We start from the raw sequence: 23,723 nt of genomic DNA on the forward strand, positions 1-23,723 counted from the left end.
TACATTTTCATTGGCCAGCGCTTCCGCTGTACGAGCAAGGCGGGTTACGTCTTATTGATGTCGGGCACCACCAATCAGAGGTCACGGTTGTGCAGGTAACCTTTGCAACCAGGACGCAGTTCTGGGCGGGTCTGCGCAAGTCCACCAATGGGATCGCTGTAATTCTGCAGATCTGTGCAGAACTGCGGAAATCTGCGCTACAAGAGCCGGCCAATGAGAAGTGCAGTGGGGCGGGACCGCCGTGAATGTAGCAATCCGCTGCTGAGTTGGTAAACAGCGTTGACCTCATGGTGAAAACACTGCGAGACGCCACTCGGGTCGAGGTAGTCTTCAAAGTTGAGCGATCATCTGCAAATCCTGGTGGTAAGTGCAGTTTTTGTTTTTGCTTCGCCAGAAAAGACAAGAATAATAGCCTCGTACTTTAAATGTGGTCTGAGGTATTTTTAGGTACGTATGAGGATGGAATATAGTGTATCAGTAAACGCGTAGCAAGGCAGCCCTGCAAAACGAAGGGAGCAAATAAATATACACACATGCAGCGTGTTGCCGAATTGATTCGAAGCGAGGTTAGCTGTTGTCAATTTCTGTTTCTTTTTAGACATATTACCAGTTAGTAACGTCATTAATTACTATTAATATGACGGATGTACGACGCCAAATCATTACTTCGTTAAACGGGGGTGCTGTCCAATTTTAAGCGTCGTTTCTCATGGCGTCCATTTAATTTAAAGTTCACTTTCTAGGCAGCTAAATTTGTGTTGACCCCAGTGCACGTAGAAACGCCTGAGACGTGCCGTTGAGCAGCCCTGCGTGACTAACGCGCTGGTTTTGGAGCCATGCGAAACGTGACAGCAGGCATGGGGCACAGGTCCACAGGTCCACCCCAGCCCGGGACGCGTCCGGGGGGATTAGTAACTGCCTATACACTGACGACAGTCTATTTCCCGAGATTGGGTTATAATTGTGTAATCACTGGAGTGAAGATGAATCATAATTAAAACGGGGGGGATTTACTTGATGACAACGTAATGTTATTCAAATAGAACATTATTAAAAGATAAATGCTTACAATGAAGCATCTTGTATACAAGTGTGTGTGCACCGTCTATTCCCTCTATTGCTGATCTTAAAATAGTAATAGTTTATTTGACGTGTGCTAATCCAGCAGTGTGGCAGGGGCAGCAGCTGTGACCCCTCATGCATGCTGGGACACATACACATGTGAGTATCAGGAGTTGAGTTTATGAAATTTGCATTAGTATTAAACCTACACATTGCAGTCCTAGTTCACAGTTTTTGAAATACATTTGGTGATCCCCGAGTATAGGTATGTGTTCAGTATTTATTTTGTGTGTGCTTGCACTGAAATTATAAGTACATTTAATTTTCTGTTAAAATGGGTACCTGTTGTAACTTTCAGTTATCTTTTATGGATTAATTGATCCTGTGGTTTGGAGCCATGCAGCCAACAGATGTCTCAAGCCATACTATAATGTACAAGATTTCTCCATAGCTGATTTCAACTTGGGTGACCGAATCACAAAAGTACATTTTTGGCAAAGTCTTTGGCAACAGATGCTGACCTCACTTGATGATTTATTTCATGAACTACCTAAGTCTGGTTCAGAGTTCAGTGTCCAGTACTGAACAGGACACATGCATATTGCTAAGAGCGAGGTGAAAGTTTGTTGTATTGGTAGGACTTGTTTGTTTGTTTCTTTTAAATTGCTGTTGTTCAAGAAATTGTGAGAAGTTGCTTCAGTACCCAGTGTAGGAAAGTTAGAAAAGCAGAGCCTGAAAACCACTCTGTATTTGTGTTGTATTGCATGAAGAGCTTGCTTTTCCCAAGGTCACAGACCAGAGAGGTTTGGGTGCTACATTACAGACTGATGCCAATGTGTACTTGGACTAAGTGCAAGAACATGCTTATTATTATGTATCATAGATATATCTGTAATTAAGCCCTTTAGTATCTTGATATGAACAGGTTACTTGACAAAAGACAATTTAAAAATAGATGCTTATACCACACCAACTTGCAAAAGAATGTGCCATTTCTTTTGAAAGATTAGGTTAATGTTGATATTGGTGCATGTTGCAATAATGTACAATATTAGGATAACAAATGTTGAACTCAACTAAGATTTGTTTTGATTTGTAGTGTTTCAGTTTAGTCCTAAAATTCTTAATATTCCAGTTTCAGTCATTGCTCATTCAAGTTAGCTTAAACAACATAGATAAGTGTATCCTGCAAAAACAATAGCTCACTGATCATGCAACATTAGGGTGCATAGCCAACATTCTGGATGCAACTAGAAACATGCAGTGTGATCTAGACAAGATTTACTGGTTATTATATTTTAAAAGGGTATGTTAAAAGTGTGACTCCATCTAGAAGAGACTACTGTCTATGGCTCTGATGTCAGCCTTAAAACGCTGAGAAGGGCAACTGCAATAATGTTTCAGTCTTGATAAACAACACACTGCTAACCGGGGGCTTGATGGATGTTTTGAAGGGAACTGGTGAACTTGATTCCAGTTGTTATTTCTTGTTAAAGCCTGGATTAAAACAAAACTTCAACCCACCTGCCAAAGTCCAAGTGCAACCCAATACCGCTTAACAGCATGTGTGCTGAGAGGTTTGCTCTCTGTGCTGTGGAAAGCCGCTATCGAGTTCTGAGTTCATAATTGCTGTTGACTGTACGGTCAATGTTTTGTTTTCATCTTGGCCTAAATTCATGAATCGGGTGATGAATAATTGAGCAAAATAATGTAGCGATGTTTCAGATTGATGTTGAAAAGATTCTGTCGGGGGGTCTGTGATCCTTTGTTGTGTAGTGTATGTGAGCTTGTCCATGAGTGCAGAAATCCCTGTGTTTTCAATAGACCCCTCCAGTTTTACCTTGGAAATAGAGGGTATAGTTTTGAGTCTACATTTGATAAACCGATATCGAAATATTGGTACCGAAATAATGAAACGCTTGTTCTAATGGTGGCAAGTATTATCACAAGAACATAGTATGCAGGTTCGTTATTTCCCCACATACTTAGGGGTGTGATGAATGTACATGAAGTACAGATCGAGAGGCCCTCTTTCCGTTAATCTCTTTGTTGGCCCCTTCCCCACTCCAGTGACAGCCCTGTTTAAGTGTGATATGAATTTCTACATTCAGCTTGTTTTCCTCTAGATGTCACTCGGTTTACGGAGCAAGATAACTAGTTGTGATTGTAGAACAAACACGGCACATTGATAAGATTGTTACAAAGGCCATTTCAAGGAGGCAGGGTTTCATGTAATGTCAGTGCCACTGTTCCTTTCAGGACGGGCACAAGTACCCTGCATCTAACAAAAATAAATGGAGATCATGAAATGTAAAGATTAAAAAATTCTTTCTATCAGCATTTCATTTCAGGTGGGTCTATTAACCAATTAACGATTAACCAAAAGCACATCATGGTTGTTTTTGTTTTCCTTAAGAATATCAATAACTATTGTCATTGCAGAAACAAATAGAGGGCAAATGCGTTGGCCTTTATTTCCAAAACAAGCAGAAGGTTTTTATTGGCCAAAATAGCAGATTTTTGTTTTGTTTGCAACAGCCACACAGTAGCATTGCATTCAGCTTGGTGCTGTCAAGAAATCCCTTTTCTCTTGATTAACGACAAGCAGATTAGAGTGAAAAAGTATGATTCTCGTTTCACTTTTTTAGTGGATCTACTGCTGTGAAATCTGAGAGGGAAAGGGCCCGAGACAATGACAGTTATAGTTGGTGCTCTGAAGATTAAAAAAAAAAAAAAAGCCTAAAGGCTTGTAAACATCACAAAAATGGGCGTCTCCTTGTCATGGAGAATGTGATTGGCTGCTTGAAATCATTAGTTTCTCTTGATGTCCTGGTTGGATTTGACCTCTGTGTAGACCCCAGCGCTAGGCCCCATTGCCTTCGGAGAATCTCCAAGACAGACATGCAGTTTTGAGTACTATGTCCTGATTTTTAGGAGTCAGAAGGAAAAAAAACAACAACTCTATAATACAGTGAGGGAAAAAAGTATTTGATCACCTGTATTTGTACGTTTGCCCACTGACAAAGAAATGATCAGTCTATAATTTTAATGGTAGGTGTATTTTAACAGTGAGAGACAGAATAACAACAAACAAATCCAGAAAAATGCATTTCAAAAAAGTTATACATTGATTTGCATGATAATGAGGGAAATAAGTATTTGACCCCTTCGACTTAGTACTTGGTGGCAAAACCCTTGTTGGCAATCACAGAGGTCAGACGTTTCTTGTAGTTGGCCACCATGTTTGCACACATCTCAGGTGGGATTTTGTCCCACTCCTCTTTGCAGATCCTCTCCAAGTCATTAAGGTTTCGAGGCTGACGTTTGGCAACTCGAATCTTCAGCTCCCTCCACAGATTTTCTATGGGATTAAGGTCTGGAGACTGGCTAGGCCACTCCAGGACCTTAATGTGCTTCTTGTTGAGCCACTCCTTTGTTGCCTTGGCTGTGTGTTTTGGGTCATTGTCATGCTGGAATACCCATCCACGACCCATTTTCAATGCCCTGGCTGAGGGAAGGAGGTTCTCACCCAAGATTTGACGGTACATGGCCCTGTCCATCGTCCCTTTGATTTGGTGCAGTTGTCCTGTCCCCTTAGCAGAAAAACACCCCCAAAGCATAATGTTTCCACCCCCATGTTTGACGGTGGGGATGGTGTTCTTGGGGTCTTTCCTCCTCCTCCAAACACGGCGAGTTGAGTTGATGCAAAAGAGCTCAATTTTGGTCTCATCCGACCACAACACTTTCACCCAGTTCTCCTCTGAATCATTCAGATGTTCATTGGCAAACTTCAGACGGACCTGTACATGTGCTTTCTTGAGCAGGGGGGCCTTGCGGGCGCTGCAGGATTTCAGTCCTTCACGGCATAGTGTGTGTTACCAATTATGTTTTTGCTGTTATTCTGTCTCTCACTGTTAAAATACACCTACCATTAAAATTATAGATTGATCATTTCTTTGTCAGTGGGCAAACGTACAAAATCAGCAGGGGATCAAATACTTTTTTCCCTCACTGTATGCTACATAACATTTGTTGTTATTGTAGGTCTACACCAATGGATAAAAATGACTTATTGATAAGGATAGTCAAAATATTATGCTGTACATATTTATTCTTTATGCATATTACTTGTAGATATATTTATTCCTTACTGTTGCAAGGTATTGTGAAGGTATACAATCCTTGTACAATATTGAAAAAGTAATTCACAAACTAAATAAGATCTTCTGTTTTATGTCAGCTTAATTGTGCCATCCAGTTTGTTTCCTGGGAAGAGGTTAATGATTAGCTTCTAGAAAAAATAAAGATCTATTCTCTAGGTCCTGAAGACCTATAATGCAATCTTCTTCAGATTATCCAGTATACAGGACAACAGGGATTTAGAAGACTGGAACAGTTATGTTTGAAATAGGCTTACAGGTTTACATTGTTGTTTCTTGATCATTTGTTTCTTTAATTTTCTTTTAACTTCATCACAACTTCTCTATAATCTTGTTAGATTGGGGCAGCAATTCAATTTCAGTGCCTGTAGATCTTTCTAAATAGCAGTTGTAAACTGTTCTAATATGTATGTAGGCTACATACAGCCATCATAATCAGTTCCTTTCAGAATAGATGGGTATGTCTGTAATGTGAAGTGAGCTTCAATGCGGTCACATGATTATAACCTTCTTTCCGCCATTAGCAAGCCATTGCTTGGGAATGCAAATTGCCTTCAGCCGAGTGTTTCGTCATTAAGTATGACTTTATTTTGCTCTGTTCTGTAATTTTCTGATTTTCTCTCCATCTGTAAGGTATGTCCATTGTATGAATAAAAAGTAATGATGATTTTGTAGAACAACAATGTCCTTAAATGTTCAGTCTGAATAGCAGGCAGATGCTGTGAAGCAGATATTTCTGTTAAAGAAGTAAAACTGATGAGACATTGATCTGAAACTCAGGGAAGCAAGAACATATTTTTAATATATGAACATCCCTTGATTATACTTCTGCATTGAACGATTGACACAGTTCCTCTTTTTATTTCTGTGTCTTGCTCCAAATGGAGGAAGTTGCAATATATTTTATATAAAAAAACGTACAAGGTCATGTTTTTCATTAATTCCACAAATGTAGTGATGAAAATGATAGGGGAGAGTACCCCTCTTAAATGTATGCTCACCCATAACCGGAGATTACTGGCAATACATAAGGTAAGCCATATATGGGAAATAATATGAAACAAGACTACAAATTGTAGGAATATATAGACCTTCCTCAAAAAATATTCTTCCACTAAACAGGCTCTTCCCCCCCCTGTGCCCTGTCTCTGACCGCACATCTCTTGAGGTACTGATATCTGTGAATGAACACTGAATGGTTGTCAAATCTAAGGTGTTGTTCAGGCATGCACACATCCCCACATATGTAATAAACCTCTACAGCTCAAGAAGCACCCATTTAACTTACTTAGGATCTGACATTCTTTTGAACTAAGTTAAGAACAGTTTTTCAGTAAATGTAATTTCATGGTGGGGCAGGACTGACCATTCAGTTAAAGGAGTTGCACAGTAAGTGACACAATACAAAGGCTAGTTCGCTTTGGTGGTTACACAGAACAATATTCAGTGCTAATATTTGTGTATTTGTACACTTTGGTGGTTTTGCATTCAGTCACGTTCTTTTAATTTTTACTAAACCTGGTGAAACGCATGCTTGTATCCTTATGAAAACTATAAAGTTTTGGAGTCAATTGTCAATATTGTGTGATTCATTAACAGGCTGTTTTCCAGGACAGCATGCAGGAAAGTAGCATTTCCTCTTGTTGTAGAGTTGTGTGCACTGGACTGACACTGAAAGAACAAATGCATTCTTAATTCTTCACACATATATTGAATTGTTTGCATTGCTAACAATGCAGCAAACTGAGCTTTAAATTTATGATGCTTTCTTTATCAATTGTAATACCAAAAATGTCCCACAAAATGCTTAAAAAAAAAAAAAAAAAAAAAAAACGAAAGAAAAGGTTACCTCATAACTAACTCTTAAAAACTATATTACTTGGGACTTTTAAACAGATCTGGTTTGTAACTCACCTTTGCAAATCACTAGATCCTTAGTTGTCGTAAGGTTGGTCCTTGAGATTTATTCTGGGTGATACAGTATCGTTTTACAGTGATGTGTTTATTGCTTTCACAGGTCTGTGCAACATCAAATCATGTTTGTGCAAAGAGCCTGGCACCACGTCTGAAACGCACTTAGACATACTACACTTTAAATGCTTGTGTTTTTAATTTGATTTAAACATTCCATTAAAACAAACATTGGCATTGCCAGTACACTCCAGTGTCCACTTGTTTCCCCACCCCTTTTATAATTATGAAAAGACTTACATTTCCACATTCAATATTAGGCTTAAAACTTTGTGTAAAGATGGCTCTTTACTCCTTTCAGAGTGTATTGAGAGATCAGGAATTGAAAGAAACCCTAGTATTAAAGTATTTCTTTCTACCCTTAATACAAACGAGGAGACTCTGCTCCTCCTGACCGTGCAGTTTCTCTCAAAGTATCAGCACAGTGAGTTTAATGAATCTGAACTTGGACAAAGAGTGTTTCTGACTGCTGAGATCCCTGGTCACGTAGCCTAAGCTGGAAAACCAGAGAAGGTGCTGGAAAGAGCTGTCTATACATTAAACGGCATTAAGAGTCACACTTTTATCTAATCCCTGTGAGTAATAGTAGAGCTCTCTGTATTATCCATGGAGTTTTGTGGACGCGGCCCTGGCTGTCATACGTGACAAGCCTCACATGCCGCCATTGCACTGAAACAATCATGTCTGGCTGAGGCTAATTCCTGTGTGACAGAAAAAAACACTTTCTGGAGGACATGTACAGCACTGTGATAACTAGATTAGCAGGAGCCTATTAAAGACTGTACAGATGAATACACTGTTGGATCAGGTTTCTTTTTTAATATATTTTTCAAATGATTTTAGCCAGCTGGCTCCCTAGGGGATTCGGTAAGTTTGGTCTTCTGCACATGTACCTGTGAACTCCTTGACAGAAATATCGCTGCTAAACATGTGACGTGCTTATTGCCTGAGTTTGACCGTTCAGATGACCTTGGACAAATAATGCAGAGTTTAACCCCTGCGTTTAGGAGTTGTATAGCTTTATAATGGTTGTGAGACATTATGTAGGCCTACAGGTCAAAGGAAAGGACTGGCTGTGAACATTGTTGTCTTTTATAGAGCAGAATGTAATACTGGTGCTTAGAAGCAAAATACTGGAAATATATATTTTGAAAAGATCCCATTTTAGTCTCTTTATGGAGGAAGGCCATGGATTAGTCTCCATGTGTAGACTAATAAAATATCCACTAACCTTGATCAGTGCTTTTAGTTAAGTCAGTTCTTAAATCAGAGTTTATCCTAGATCTGTAAATATACCCTTCCTTGACCGATCGAAAAGTCAATATAGAAATGACGCCAAATTAAAAGCCTGTTGATTTTCAAGTGTGCAAGATGTAAGTGCTAGAAAATAATGTGTATATATAAAACAAATACATATTCTTTGACTCTTTTTATACAAGAGCCTAATGTCTCCTTTTCATTTACTTATGGAATTGGCATTAAAGGTATTTGAAAAATGTTTGGTTGTTTTGAATCTTCATGCCTTTTGTTTGCTTAACAAGTATGCACTTTATTTTTTTTAAGAAAGTAAATTAAGTACCCTTTCACCTTTTTGGTAAACAACCTCATCTTTATTTATGTTAAGCTTGTAAATTAGTCCTAGTCTGACTAAGCAAATTGCTATGGTATTGACAAGGCACTTTGTTCAAATGCATTCCTGTGAGACAGTGTAGGAGGAATGGTCCAGACATGGCTTTTAAAATGACATTGGCTATAGTGCTTCTCCTTGATTAAATTCTTCATTGTGTTTTCAAAGTAATTGGTAGCCATATCACGTGGCTGGAGACTGTACATTGCTGTTATTCATTTACTATCATGCCAGATTATTGCTGTACTGTCTGATAATGGATAGTTTACACACTTCCTGAGAAACACTCGTTAGTTTGTTGCTGATGATGCCTCCCAATGACACCATGTGCTATCTAGGCCTGCAAGTGCCAGTCGTCAGCACTACAGTAGCGTTCACTGAAGGGTGGCAGTGGTTAATTAAAACTTCAAATCTTAAGCATAATGCAAATCAGGATTGGCTTTTGGCAGGACCTCTGTTGTCGTGAGCCACGGTAACAGCTGTGTTTTTCTTCCAATCAGATCAGTGCTGTTGATCTTCAGTATGAGCATAGCTGGCAGTTGGCCTCCGTTTTAGTTTCAATCCTAAATCAACAGCTCTCTGCCAGGGGAACTTGTCTCATCAGTGTCTGGACTTTTTTAATTACAGCTTTGTTTTCTTGTATATTGTAAAGTAGCAACCAAAAAGTGAGCAGTTTTCTGGTGTTTTCAGATTTCGGTCCATTCTTTTGTTTGACCTTTTTTAACCTTGTTTGTTGAGCAGCCTGCAATTCATATCTAGCATAATGCTTGTGGAGGTAATCACATTTGCATGCATCTGACCTCGGCGGTAACAGAGATAAAGAGCCGTTCTGTATCAGAGAGCAGGAGTAGATGTCTGAGACGGCAGGGTTTCCCAGAGACCACCTTTGTTTGCCAGATTGGAAGAACCTTTATCTTCAGGGAGAATGGCACTAGATAATCTCCGGTTTCACTTCTATTTAATTGTGTGATTTTCATGCAGGTGTGAAAGAGAACCATCATGGCCAGCGACATGATCCTGCTGGTGAGGGGACTCGCCAAGCTGAGCAAGGCTGTCATAGAGACGCAGACGGGAAACCTGCGCAGTGTTGCCACAAACATGCCGGTCACCGCGGAACAGGGCCTGAGTGCTGCCATGCAGAAGATGCAGGTAGGATCTGTTGTGTGTTGTGGATCATCACTGTGCTGCTCGCGCATTGTCTGTGATTGAGTGTAAAGGCCTAGATAACAGTAATATTAACGACAATGCTTCCCTGTTTATCAGCTAAACCAGGGAGCAGTAAGAGGTGTGTTTGATCAAGTGAGCTGGGCCCTCCTTTCCCTGCCCTTTTCCTGGTGTGCTGACATTTACTTTTTTGCGTATCCAAGTTTATTTAGAGGGGTCCTGTTTAGTATTTCACCTCACCATTGAAACTATGTTGTTTAAATTGTTGCCCGTGGACAGAAGGGCACATTGTTCATGCGCCTGTTTGGGATACAATGTAATGTGTGACTGCAACTCCGTTTATTCTTTGCCCCTTCTGTTTTAATATTACAAATGCAACTGAACTATGCTGAGACACTGACGGATAGAAATAAACTGATTAAACATCCTTTAGCTCATCTTTCATAGCTTTTTCAATCAATTTTCTTCATTTTTTTCATATTGATATCATATAGGCTGTAAAACTACCAAATCGTTTGCTTCACCAGCCTGGCAATTGTGCCCTTGGATTACACTTGGGTTATACAGAAGTTTATCTGAGGCTAAACATGAGGCTAAATCTGAGGCGAAACATATTCTCACCCAGGCCTCTAGTGACAAAGGGCTTTAAAAGTCTAATGAACTTTATTCCTGGTGTTTATTTCAGGAGTTTGGCAGCCAGCAACAGAATGTGTCAGATATTGGACCAGATCTTGACTCCCGCTACGATTTTTCTGGGGCTGTCGAAGACTTATCTGAGTCGGCGCGAGGGACCTCCCCCAGCGGAGACGATGGCTCGTTCAGGGAAAGTGGTGATGGCGGCGAGCCGAGGACGTACAGCCATGTTTCAGGGAAATTCAACAGCAAGCTCTTTTGGAGCAACAAGTACACAAATGGACTCTTTTTTGGGCAGTCTCGCTCATTCCATCAGGACCACTCCTCGGTCAGTGGGCTGACAGCCGAGGACATTGAGAAAGCCAGGGAGGCCAAACGCAACAACTCCAAACCTCACAAACAGATGGTAGGTTCTGCTTCACCGAGGCCTTTATATTTTTACCTCTCTTTAAAATTTGTTCAGAATGTATATCCAGAAGATGAGGGGGGTGAGGTGAGGTGACCAACACACACGTTTGGCCCTCTAATGATCTCTGAGGAATTACAGGTAATAACCTGTAATAACCTAAGGAATATCAGTATCGGATCAGATTCACCCTTGGTATGTGTGAATTCCTCTCCAGTTAAAATGTATATACATATTTTTTTACCTATTATATAATCTAATTTGGAATGAGAGGAAACATTGCTGTCCTTTTAATCAAATGTATTTGAAGATTCTATAGGGGAATTTTGTGTTGTAAGACACTTGTGGTATTACTGTAATTTATATTTAGGATTTATAGTTAAGTTAATTTAGTTGTGATTGTATAACTTTTAATACCGTTTTCTTTTGCTATTGTAGCTGAGTGAGAGGGCAAGAGAGAGGAAGGTGCCAGTCACTCGAATAGGGAGACTTGCTAATTTTGGAGGTAAGTCTTATTTTCTTTATTAATGCTTGAAGTGTACTGTAGCTGAACAGTTCTTTAGTTGCACTGCTTTGAATGAGGAATAATACCTAAACAAAACAAAAAATTGGGAATGTGGTTTGGAGGTTTGCAACTGTTGTACAGCCAGGTTTGCAAAGCAAGTTAATAAAATGATCCTCTTGGCATGCTTCGTAGGACTCATGACTGACTGTTAAAGGTGTTTTGGGTTAGAAACAAAGTTGTGAGTGTTGAAAAGTATTTTGGAAGATGCACTGAAATTGGATGTTAAGGTTTAGGTGAATTAGATCTTTCTCATTTTGCTTAATGTAAGCAACTGTATATTTGATAGAGGTTTTTTTTATTGATAAAGAAACAACTTTGTGTCCACTCCTAGGAGTTTTAAATCTGTTGAGGGGTCATGGCTCATGAGTTTAGAACCAAGTTTGGAGCAGAACACATACATTTCGGTCTGCCGCATACCTTGCAGTGACTCCTGTGTAGGAGGAGCCGTTGGAGATGTAAAATAACAAATAAATCCTGAAATGCACCCACGATTGCATAACCAAACTGAGACAAGTTGTGCGCTGCCAAAAATCTCCAGGGAATGTATAAAGTGAGCTTTTAACTCCAAATCCATGTTAACTTTCTTGGAAATTGTTGAAAGGCAGCACAGTACACATGCTGGAATCTACTACTAATTTAACAAGTCATGATGGGGCAGCTGTGTTTACTAGAAGTCCACACTTCCTGCCACAAATGCACACACATGAATGTTGTCATTCTCTAAAAGATGCAACATCTCCTAAGTGTTTCAAACTGGTGGAGGTGCATTTCTAGACCATCAGAGGGAAGTTTAACTTTTTGGTTTAGTGATCAATGGCTAAATGGAGTACTGATCAGCTGAAATGCCAAAAGAGCTAATGCAGGTTCATGGCTGGGTTTTAATCTCCACTTAAACCCCTTTATAGTCCTGCTGGCTGGTTGCGAGATTCCAGGGCAACATTTAATGACTGTGTGAACTGGTGACAATTGCACCATTTTAAAGAACATGCTCCAATACGTTGAAACTGTCTGTTTCATTAGCATTGGCTATGTTTAATGTTTTAGGAAAGAAAGGTCAATAAGAGTTAACAAAAAAAAAAAATCATCTGAACACTGACTTTTTCACAGCTGGATAGGCATTATGATGTATGAAACGGTCAGTCTGGAATTTTCTGATTATCATTGCACATACACTGGACCAGGGGATCCCATCATGATCAAACTGAAATGTCATCAAAGTAGCCTTGGAATTGAGACGTGGTAATTTCGATATGAAATCGTACTTTTTTTGCCATTTTTCCTACATGGTTCCATTTCCACACTCAAAAGAATGACGTCAATTTCCACACACAACAGTGTGACACATCCTCTGTGAATCTGATGCTGGTGGCTTTTGGACTACTGTTAACACCTCTGAGATAATTTAAGCAGTGTCCGAGAGTGTATTTTTAGGGAAGTCAGTTAGTCTTAGGACACCTAAGGATATCGGTAATCCACCACGTAGAGAGAAGATTAAACAGTTTTGTGAACTCCCAAGTCAGTTTATTCATACCTTTTGCTTTCAGTCCTTTGGCTTGTAGGTATGAGTCGTCATTCTCCTCACAGCAGCTGAAAAACAGAACAAATTAAGACATTTCCAGAAGTGGATTACTGTAGTCGACTGAAATGGAAAAACTCCTCCTCTTCCAGTATAACATTTTGTTACTTCCAAGGCACCCCACCCTGTGTGGCAGGGCAGCTAGACACTACAGTTGAAGTTAACCGTTTTCCTTACCTTGATTTTGAAATAATTTGATTCATGTATATTATTATTAATGTATTAGCAGATGCCCTTATCCAGGGCAACTTTCAAAATATAAGTGCATTACAAAAGTGCAATAATACAGTACAGTTCAAAGCATAATACAATTCCAAGTTCCAAATTACACAAATTTATAGGAAAAATATACAGTAAACAAAATATAAGTCCTAGATTGTAATAGCCAATCCTAGATTATTGCATTGTATGCCTTTTTTTTCTTCATTAAACTGCTCATCAAATATATATTTATAGAAATGTTTTACAGAAATAATTCCCCGCTTACTGCCAATCCATAGAAATCAAGTGTTGTCCTTCATGTATTACATTTCCTGAGACTTGAAAAGCATTTTGGGGTTGTTTGAATTTGATAACCATTATGTACTAACAGAGCCGTATAGATTATCTTTATTATACTTGGTTTATGAACCATTTCTAATAACTTCAATAAATTAGTCATATTGGAGTACAGATTCTGCTCACAGTAGCTCCCACTTCACAGCTGTGTGGTTTTGATTAGCCCCAAGCCTTAGTGCTAGATCACCTCCACCATGTTTTAACACATTTTTGCTGTTTCATCTGTTTTGTCAGAATTGCCATATAATGCAGTTTGGCTGAAAACGTGACATCACTGCTTCCCAAATGTCACTGTAATGCATTTGCCTTGACCGAAGTGGACAATTCACAGCAGGGGAAATGTTGCCAGAGGACATTTTAGTCTTCCAAAGTGTAGCAGAAAATAGCTGTCTCCTGTGTGATAAGAGTAACCTGGCAGAGAGGGATCTTGTCTATTTTGGTTGTGATTTAGAGTAAGTTGACACTGAAAAGAATTGAGCCTCCAAGCGGTTAAGAGTTGGCGACATCATTATTTAAAAAGAGAATGATTTTCTGAAACGGGGCAAGATTTCTTGAAGCCTAATGTAAACAATTCGCTTCATTTATAGCAGTGCAGGAAATGTATATGGTGCCTTTTATATAAAGCCTTGAAATAAGTTTATTAAGTGACCCAAATAAAGTTTTTAAATATTACTTTCCATATGACTTCTTCTTTTGCAGCTTTTGAAAATCCAGTTTTTTTTAATGTTGATGGATATAAATGCACACAGCTTGATTTGTACTTTTGAAGTCTTCACCTGTAGAACCTTAGAAAAACAGCCCTGCTATCTCAAGATCACAAGCAGACTTTTCAGTTTCCTGTAATGCAAGTGCTGTACTGATATCCAGGTCTGAAGGTGATTTGATTTGATTTTTTTCTTGAGAAAAATTATCATAGATGTGCAAAAAAAAAAAAAGTTGTTCTTTAGTGTGGTTATTGTGGTAATATTGAATGGGCCACAATTGTAGAGTAGGTAAATCATTTTCCAAGCGGTGGATAATATTTGAGAGGCTGGTTGTGAGGCACATGGCTGATAAGTGTTTATTAGTGTTTTGTAGTCGACTAATGGATAAGGTGATACGTTTAAATATATATATTACTGACAAATTTTCTTGTAGTGTCTGTCAGGGCATTTTCAAAGGCTTTAGTTCTATAAATGCTGGATTCGTTTTTAAAATGCAAGGTTATTTAATTATTGATATAAAAAATTGTGATATGGGCCTAAATGTTGTATTTAATGTTGAATCTTTGTCTCTTTAGTGAAGAAACTAGGATGATATGAGTAATGTTTTTTAAACTTATATAGGTCACTACTTTTGGTTTACTAGGTTTTCAATGTATATTTGATTTTATTTACTGTTCATTTGTGTTATTACTGTGTGGATGAAGGTTGTCGTACACTTAGTATAACTAAGTATAATTACACTATAATTACAAATAGTAAAATAGTAGAATATATATATTCTACTATTTTACTGTTTTATAGGTATTCTGGGACAAGAAATATATTTAATAGTCTTATGGTATTGGTTCTTTGCAATTTCATTTTTATATTATAATCTGGTGATGCATTTGTTTCCAAGATTTCTTCTGTAGTGTCCCAGTGTTTTGTTTCTTTTTCTGATATGATAAAGCTGTGGGGCATTGCCATCAGTCTGCACGAAGGTGTTCAAATAATTTATGCTGTTACAAATTGCCTTTGGCGCCGGATTGATTTCACCCTTTCATGAAGCTCATTGAGTGTACAAGATGCTTCCAAAATGTATAAGTGATGCCAAATGCCACGAGGCTTATGAAGCATATAAATGCAGTTATCTGCAAGTGACATGAATATAAATAAAGGTTAAGTGAACAGTTATTCCAACAGTGCAGATTATTTTCCCTGAACAAAATAGATTTGAAAGGAAATGTTGTCAGTGCTCTTTTTAACTGCAAACCACCTTTAGTCCACAGCTTGGTGATCTGCTATTAGACACAAGAGTTTTCATATGTGGTTGTGTGTTGTAAAGAGCAAGACTGAATGATTTTAAATGATTGTTGCTCACTGAGTAGATGGTTACATCAACATATCAGTGTACAGAGGTGGAACAAATAAAATATTAACCCATAGATTACATCTAGATTTTTTAAGTCAAGATAAAATTATGAAATTTGCTCACCTGCAATATGCTAATGCAGTGATTTGACAATGCAAGTCAATGCATATATTGAGAATTCAGTTTGTCTTGTTTGTTCCAGGCCTGGCTGTTGGCCTTGGGATTGGTGCCTTGGCTGAAGTGGCCAAGAAAAGCCTGAGGCCAGAAGAAAAGCATGGTAAGTAAGGACATGCCCAGGGGTATTGAGGCTAGAAAGAGCAGTTTGTGGTAGCGCACAATCAGACCTCGCTTAGTATTACCCTGTTTAACACTGATTCGCAAAGGCATGGTTGCTTTGTGGAAAAAAACAAAACGGTTTTACTCATTTCAAAAACTAAAAATGGGAATCCAAAATGCAGGTCAAAAACGCTCACTGACGATGTGCATCTTTGTTTACAGTCACTCAGTCAATCAGCACTACGTCTCCCTCAGCTGCTTTGCTGTGTTCGTTTTCACTGAGTGTGGTTTGCCTGTTAAACCTGTGGAAACTCGTCTGTTCTTATTCAGCTTTGAGAATGTAATCCTCAATTGCAATCACAAATGACTAAGGGAATTATTAAACAAGTTATCTCCCGTATGTGGCTGATAAGAGCAGAGATAAGGCTATCATTAATTTATAAACCAATACCAAACATCTAAACAATCAGTGTTCAGTGTGTTGTTTAGCTGTCAGACCTGTGTCTCGTACAAGAAGCTCCAAAACCTTAATTTATGGGGCTGACCTTCTCAGTGTGACCTGAGATTGAATTCCTGGTTTTTCTGGGCCATGTGTGAATATATGTGTGAAGGATTTTTTTTAAATTCTTAAAATGTCAACTGTTAAGAAGTTGAAGTCTGTTAAAGAGAAATATCAGTCACAGTAAAAGGAACTGAAATTTGAAGGACACAACCATAGTTTGCCAGATTTTATTTTATGCCTCAAAACAAGTAAAGTAAAAGCTACCGTGTAACACAGAATATTCTTGCACTGTATTCTGTATAAAGTTTTTAACTTTTTTTTTTTTTTAATACTCATGGCGGGCAAAAGAACAATTTAACAAAATAGATGTGTGGTTTTGCGAAAATAAGACTGACTGCAACTGCAACCTTAGAGAAGGTGTTTACAGGCATATGAGTTTAATGTACTGTATTGGCCCTTTATATAAAACCACCTCAAATGTAAGATGACTCTACTTGCAATAAAGAGAAGTTGGTCAGTGATGCCATGTTCAGCTCCAGTAAAGCTCTGATAGCTGTTTGTAATTTCCTCTGAGACTGCGTTCAAAAGCAGCTGCTTTTCCTCCCCGTGCCATCTTTCTGTGACACTAGAGGTTTTAAGCCGCATGACAAGTTGATGCTTCAGCGCCAACCATGATCTTAAGATTAGGAACATAAAGTCTTCTTAAGCCCTGTGGAATTTTACCCTTTTTTCGATCTACTCTTTTCCACATAAGCACATTATATGTGACTTTTGTAGGATAACCTTTGAAGACCTGTAGTTCGTACTACCTACCTAGCCATATATACCAAGAACCGATACATAGTTGCCTCTCATGGCAATTGTTCAGATTTGTTAGTGCTGCTATAGTTAAAAAATACAACTATTTGTCTTGTGATTTTTGAATAATGCTTCACTTCCATCATGAACACCTAAATTATATTTTATTATTTTTCTGTCTCCTGTGTGGTACCTCTCAAACTGGCTCGATTGCCACATATTTACTGTTCTAATCTATTTCAGTAGCTTTTGCTGTTATCCATCAAAATAGTGGCAGGAATCCGTGCTCTTCCATTAATCAAATGCTGTCAAAAGCCGAATACAAAATCTTGGCCTGTAAACAGCACAACATTCAGGAAAATAAACAAAAATCTTCAACTTCAATACCCCAGGGCCCGGTGCATTCAGTTACATTTAGGCCGGCACTAGGCCGGGTCAAAAGATTTAGGCTGGGTCGAAAAGCGGGACTAGTTTTGACCCGGCCTAAAGTGTGAATGGGGTCTAAGTCCCTTTGAATAGCCTGTGCTGCCAAGATTGTATCTGCTGAGCCACCAATTTTAGTATCATCTGCAAATTTGACAAGTTTGCTAACTATCCTAGAGTCCAGATCATTAATATAGATTAGAAAAAGCAAAGGCCCTAGTACTGATCCCTGTGGAACTCCACTAACAGCCTCACTTCAGTTAGATGCGACTCCTCTAATCGACACCCTCTGTTTCCTATACATCAACCAGTTCATAATCCATCTACTTACATTACCCTGAATGCCTACAGCTTCCAATTTGAGGATCAGTCTTTGGTGTGGAACCTTATCAAAAGCTTTTTGAAAATCTAAGTATATCATATCATATGCTTTCACGTGATCTACAGCTGCAGTTGCATGTTCAAAAAATTCTAATAAATTAGTAAGACATGATCTGCCTCATCTAAACCCATGTTGACTATCTCCAAGAATATGGTTTTCATTAAGATGCTCCTCTATTTTCTGTCTAATAATTTTTTCCAACATTTTACAGGTAATGCAGGTGAGACTGATTGGTCTGTAATTTCCTGGCTCAGTTTTGTCCCCTTTCTTGTGGATTGGTATGACATTTGCCATCTTCCAGTCAGTTGGCACATCCCCTGTTCTAAGTGTCATTTGGAATATTTGACTTAGCGGCCTATAAATAATTTCCCTCATTTCTTTAAGTACTGTTAGAAATATACCATCTGGCCCAGGTGATTTGTTTGTTTTTAATTCTGCTAGTCCCTTTAGTACCTCCTCCTCATTTATGATTTGCCTGGGCTGATTGTTAACCTGTGGTATGTTATCTGTCTTTTCTTTTGTAAAAACCTTTGTGAAATATTCATTTAGAACATTTACTACATCTTGTTCATTTTCCAAGATACTTCAGTTTTTGCCTTTTATCTGTTTCACTTCCTCCCTTATTGTCCTCGTGCTGTTGTAGTATTGAAAAAGCTTTTTGCATTAGTTTTAGCTCCAAGAGCTGTTTCTTTCTATTTCCCTCTTTGCTTTCCTGATATCTTTAAGATCTCTTTGCAGCTCAACATATTCTATGTATTTTGTTTAGTCTCTGTCCCTTTTGTATGCGCTATACAACATTTTCTTCCTCTTAATATTTTTTTGTATACCTCTATTAAACCATTTTGGCCACTGTTTTTTGGTGCTCAATTTGCAAAGTTTTGGTACAAATTTCTCCTGAGCCTCAAGTGGTATATTCTTAAAATATAACCATCCATTTTCAACTGAATCTGTTTCCAGTGTGCTCCAGTCTACCTCTTCTAAATGCCGCCTCATACCTTCAAGGTTTGCTTTTCTGAAATTGTAGACCATTGTTTTAGACTTGGGCCTTGTTTTTTGAAAGAATGCCTCAAAGCTAACCATGTTGTGATCACAATTTGCCATTGGTTCTCTAACTAGTGTCCCTCTGACTCTTACAGTGAGGGGAAAAAAGTATTTGATCCCCTGCTGATTTTGTATGTTTGCCCACTGACAAAGAAATGATCAGTCTATAATTTTAATGGTAGGTGTATTTTAACAGTGAGAAACAGAATAACAACAAAAAAATCCAGAAAAAAAGGCATTTCAAAAAAGTTATACATTGATTTGCATGTTAATGAGGGAAATAAGTATTTGACCCCTTCGACTTCGTACTTGGTGGCAAAACCCTTGTTGGCAATCGCAGAGGTCAGACGTTTCTTGTAGTTGGCCACCAGGTTTGCACACATCTCAGGAGGGATTTTGTCCCACTCCTCTTTGCAGATCCTCTCCAAGTCATTAAGGTTTCGAGGCTGATGTTTGGCAACTCGAACCTTCAGCTCCCTCCACAGATTTTCTATGGGTAAGGTCTGGAGACTGGCTAGGCCACTCCAGGACCTTAATGTGCTTCTTCTTGAGCCACTCCTTTGTTGCCTTGGCTGTGTGTTTTGGGTCATTGTCATGCTGGAATATCCATCCACGACCCATTTTCAATGCCCTGGCTGAGGGAAGGAGGATCTCACCCCATCCATCGTCCCTTTGATGCGGTGCAGTTGTCCTGTCCCCTTAGCAGAAAAACACCCCCAAAGCATAATGTTTCCACCTCCATGTTTGACGGTGGGGATGGTGTTCTTGGGGTCTTTCCTCCTCCTCCAAACACGGCGAGTTGAGTTGATGCCAAAGAGCTCGATTTTGGTCTCATCTGACCACAACACTTTCACCCAGTTCTCCTCTGAATCATTCAGATGTTCATTGGCAAACTTCAGACGGGCCTGTACATGTGCTTTCTTGAGCAGGGGGGCCTTGCGGGCACTGCGGGATTTCAGTCCTTCACGGCGTAGTGTGTTACCAATTGTTTTCTTGGTGAATATGGTCCCAGCTGCCTTGAGATCATTAACAAGATCCTCCCTTGTAGTTCTGGGCTGATTCCTCACCGTTCTCATGATCATTGAAACTCCACGAGGTGAGATCTTGCATGGAGCTCCAGACCGAGGGAGACTGACAGTTATTTTGTGTTTGCGAGTAATCGCACCAGCTGTTGTCACCTTCTCACCAAGCTGCTTGGCGATGGTCTTGTAGCCCATTCCAGCCTTGTGTAGGTCTACAATCTTGTCCCTGACATCCTTGGACAGCTCTTTGGTCTTGGCCATGGTGGAGAGTTTGGAATCTGATTGATTGATTGCTTCTGTGGACAGGTGTCTTTTATACAGGTAACGAGCTGAGCCAGCATTGTGGCTTCTAAGTCCAACATCTTGTTCCTTATACTCCTGGCATTGAGGTGCAAACATTTCAGGACTTTCCTACTAGTGGGTTCCCTTTGTTTTCTTTCCTTAGAGGAACATCTCCCATTGTCAGAGCTCCATGCCCCCCTGGTCCCTAGTTTAAATTATTCTCAATTTCTCTGCCCATATGCTCTCCCTATGCATTAGCCCCCCTTTTGTTTAGATGTAGACCGTCCATTTTTTACAGGTCCCATCTATCCCAGAAGAAAGACCAATGCTCCATAAACCTAAACCCCTCTTCCCTACACCAAGATTTCAACCACATGTTAAACTTTCTAATCTCAGCCTGTCTCCCTGGCCTGGCAGTTGGTACCGGAAGTATTTTGGAGAAAACTACCATGGAGGTTCTGCTCTTTAGTTTTGTTCCTAACTCTTTAAATTTGTCTTGCAGAACCTTTGTCCTACCTTTTCCTATGTCATTGGTTCCAATGTGGACCATGACCAGTGGATTCCCCCCGGCTTTGGCCAGTACACCGCATACTAGTTTAGGGAGATCTGCAACCTGAGCACCAGGCAGGCAAGATACCATCCGGGTCTCCTTGTCACTAGAACACACTGTGTGATCTACACCTCTAAGAATTGAGTCTCCTACTATAACTACCTCCCTCTTCTGGGGGGGAGTGGGCACCATGGTGCTCTGGTGCTCAACTGCCCCCCCATCACCCTCTGAGCTGTCACTGTCCAACTTGGTGTCCAGCAGTTGGAACCTGTTGGGCAATTCTAGCTCTTGGGGTGTCTCTAGGGGTTGTGCGCGCTCCCTATTCTTGGAGCAGATCAACACCGCAGATCAACAGCTGAGCCTCAAGATCACGAACCTTGATTTCTAGGATTTCAACCTGTTGACAACGTTCACAAATGAAACCTTCTTGGATGAGTTCATCCAGGAAGGCAATCATTCTGCAAACCTGACACTGTAGTGGCCACATGCTTCTAAATGTTAGTTGTTTTTAAGTCCCTTGGTTCCTGTGCCTAGTCGACTGCTTAACTTTTGTGACCAAAAAACAGCTACCCCCAATTCACACCTAACTGGCCCCATCTGGCTCCTCCTGCAACAGAATTCCTGCTAGTCCTAGACAAAATCTCCCTTCTACAACCTGTTTACTTTCACCAACTCAGCAGCTGAACTGAATTGACTTCAATTTAGGCAAACTACAGACAATGCTAACGTCAATTTAGGCAAACTTAAAACAAAATGAGCAATGCTAAGACTGGTCTGAAACTAGTCAAACAACAAGATGGCTGCCTCTCACCTGTACTTTCCTATGGCAACTTGTAAATACTTCTGTTAGATGTGTGTTGCAGTAGTCTTATGCATCTTGGTAAATCATCCCTAACCAAACTACAGTATTTCTCTGGAGGTAGATTTGTATGCACCTGGCTGAAGAAAGGGTTCCTTTGTCCTCTGGCTCAAGTAACACCCCACACCAAAATAGTGTTATATCCAGATTGTTATGAACCTTGCAGAGTGGGTTACCCTTTGTTTTAGTTTTTTTTAACATTATGGTAGATAACTTTATATGGTACCACATACAATCATGGTTCCTATGCCTCATTAAAAATAATTAAATTAAAAAATGTTTTTTCAAATCCTTTAAAAGTCAGTACATTTTATTTGTCATTCAAAGAACTGGCTAAAATGTGGCTTACGCTTTATATGAATGCCTTCAGCTTGCTCCATAAGACATGTTATACTGACTATTGGAGCTGCTTGGCATATATTGTGCGATTAGCGCTGTGTAAAGAATGGGCCAAGCTCAGTGCGTGTGTGGCTTTGGATTGCAAATGGCTGCTATTTTGTAGTTTTGTATGCGTGGTTGACCTTTAATTCAGGCCATTTCCACATGTTTTCTGCTGTTACATTTGTGCTCAAAGTTCTGTAAGTATACATTTTGCAAGTAAATGCCTTGCATTAAATGAAAATGAACAAATGGAGACATCAAAGTAAAATAAATAAATATATAAAAATGAGAGGCTAGTAAGCACCAAAGGTTTTATAAGGTTAGCCAGCTCTATTGCAGCAAGGGATTTTACAAATGCAACGCGTTTTAAACATGAGGCGTGGAAAATGGAGCACAAATGAGTGAATTATAAACCTCTTTAAAGCTACAGGCACCTCAGATGTACTATATGTGGCTTCTCTCCTTGTAGCCTGAGGAGAGTGTGAGTTTATGCTCTCCTTGTGGCTGGAGGAGATGGGGGTTGGAGATCTGAGTGACCGATGCCTGAGGATCTCTTGTTTTTTTTGTGGTGGAATGTATTTTCCCATTTCACCACAGTGCAGAAAAAATTGAGACAACAAACTTATCCAAACAAAATCTTAGTAGACGTTATGTAGAAATAAAAGCTTATTTACACAAAGCATCACTAGTGCATCTGGCACTGACTGCCAAGTGACAGACAGCTGCTTCCCTCCTTTTTGTTTAGCAGTATGCTTCTGTCAATAAACTGTGTTAGTAAAATATATATTTATGTTTAGTGGCATATAAATAGTATTGATTAATGTAGTAAAAACAGCTTTATTACTCTATAATCACACACTAATAACTTAACAAAAAACAACAGGATCAAGCAATAATATTGTGACGCACCAAACTAATTTCATTCTCCGCAACACTCAAATTTGTTTGTACTCACATGTCGAAAACTTTAATTCATTAATATCATCCATAAAGCCAATTCCCCTGCTGATTCGGTGCTCTGCAGATCAATACTTTCAAAATATGATTCTTCTGTCACTTGAATTACATCCTGTCAAGTAGACCCAAGACTCCTGGAGTTTTGGAAATGTCCTATTTTCTCTCCTATGCCATGTTGTGTAGGATGTTTTTCATTAAGCTGCTTGCTGTCCACCAGAATTTGGGTTCAGGTCAAGACAGCCAACCGTGCCAAGAACACGGATTATCTAAAGCAAAAGAAGAGGAAATGGGAACACAGGTGAAGAGGAAGATTAAAAGATGTTGAGGAAAAAAACATAATTGAGGAAAATGTAGACAATATGTCGGAGGAAGATAAAAAAATGAATAATAAAATCAAACACTAAAGCCAAATGCTCTCGGGTCCCAGAGAAAGGAGAAGACTGCAGACTGTCCAACAAGCACTAGAGGAGAGA

The 23,723-nt window shown here is 39.3% G+C and overlaps 1 protein-coding gene across 1 annotated transcript in view; it reads left to right on the forward strand.

The window, feature by feature from the left end:
* Positions 1 to 258: 258 nt before the first annotated feature.
* coq8aa (coenzyme Q8A, genome duplicate a) overlaps positions 259 to 23,723 on the forward strand; it is a 49,803-nt gene continuing 26,338 nt past the window's right edge. The window contains exons 1-5 of the mRNA XM_066706318.1: positions 259 to 363; positions 9,802 to 9,969; positions 10,670 to 11,023; positions 11,462 to 11,528; positions 15,980 to 16,054. Coding sequence (XP_066562415.1) covers positions 9,820 to 9,969; positions 10,670 to 11,023; positions 11,462 to 11,528; positions 15,980 to 16,054 — 646 coding nt within the window. The 5' untranslated portion in view covers positions 259 to 363; positions 9,802 to 9,819. The remainder of the gene's footprint in view (positions 364 to 9,801; positions 9,970 to 10,669; positions 11,024 to 11,461; positions 11,529 to 15,979; positions 16,055 to 23,723) is intronic.

The sequence above is a fragment of the Amia ocellicauda genome, chromosome 1, assembly GCF_036373705.1.
Source record: "Amia ocellicauda isolate fAmiCal2 chromosome 1, fAmiCal2.hap1, whole genome shotgun sequence".
NCBI lineage: Eukaryota > Metazoa > Chordata > Actinopteri > Amiiformes > Amiidae > Amia > Amia ocellicauda.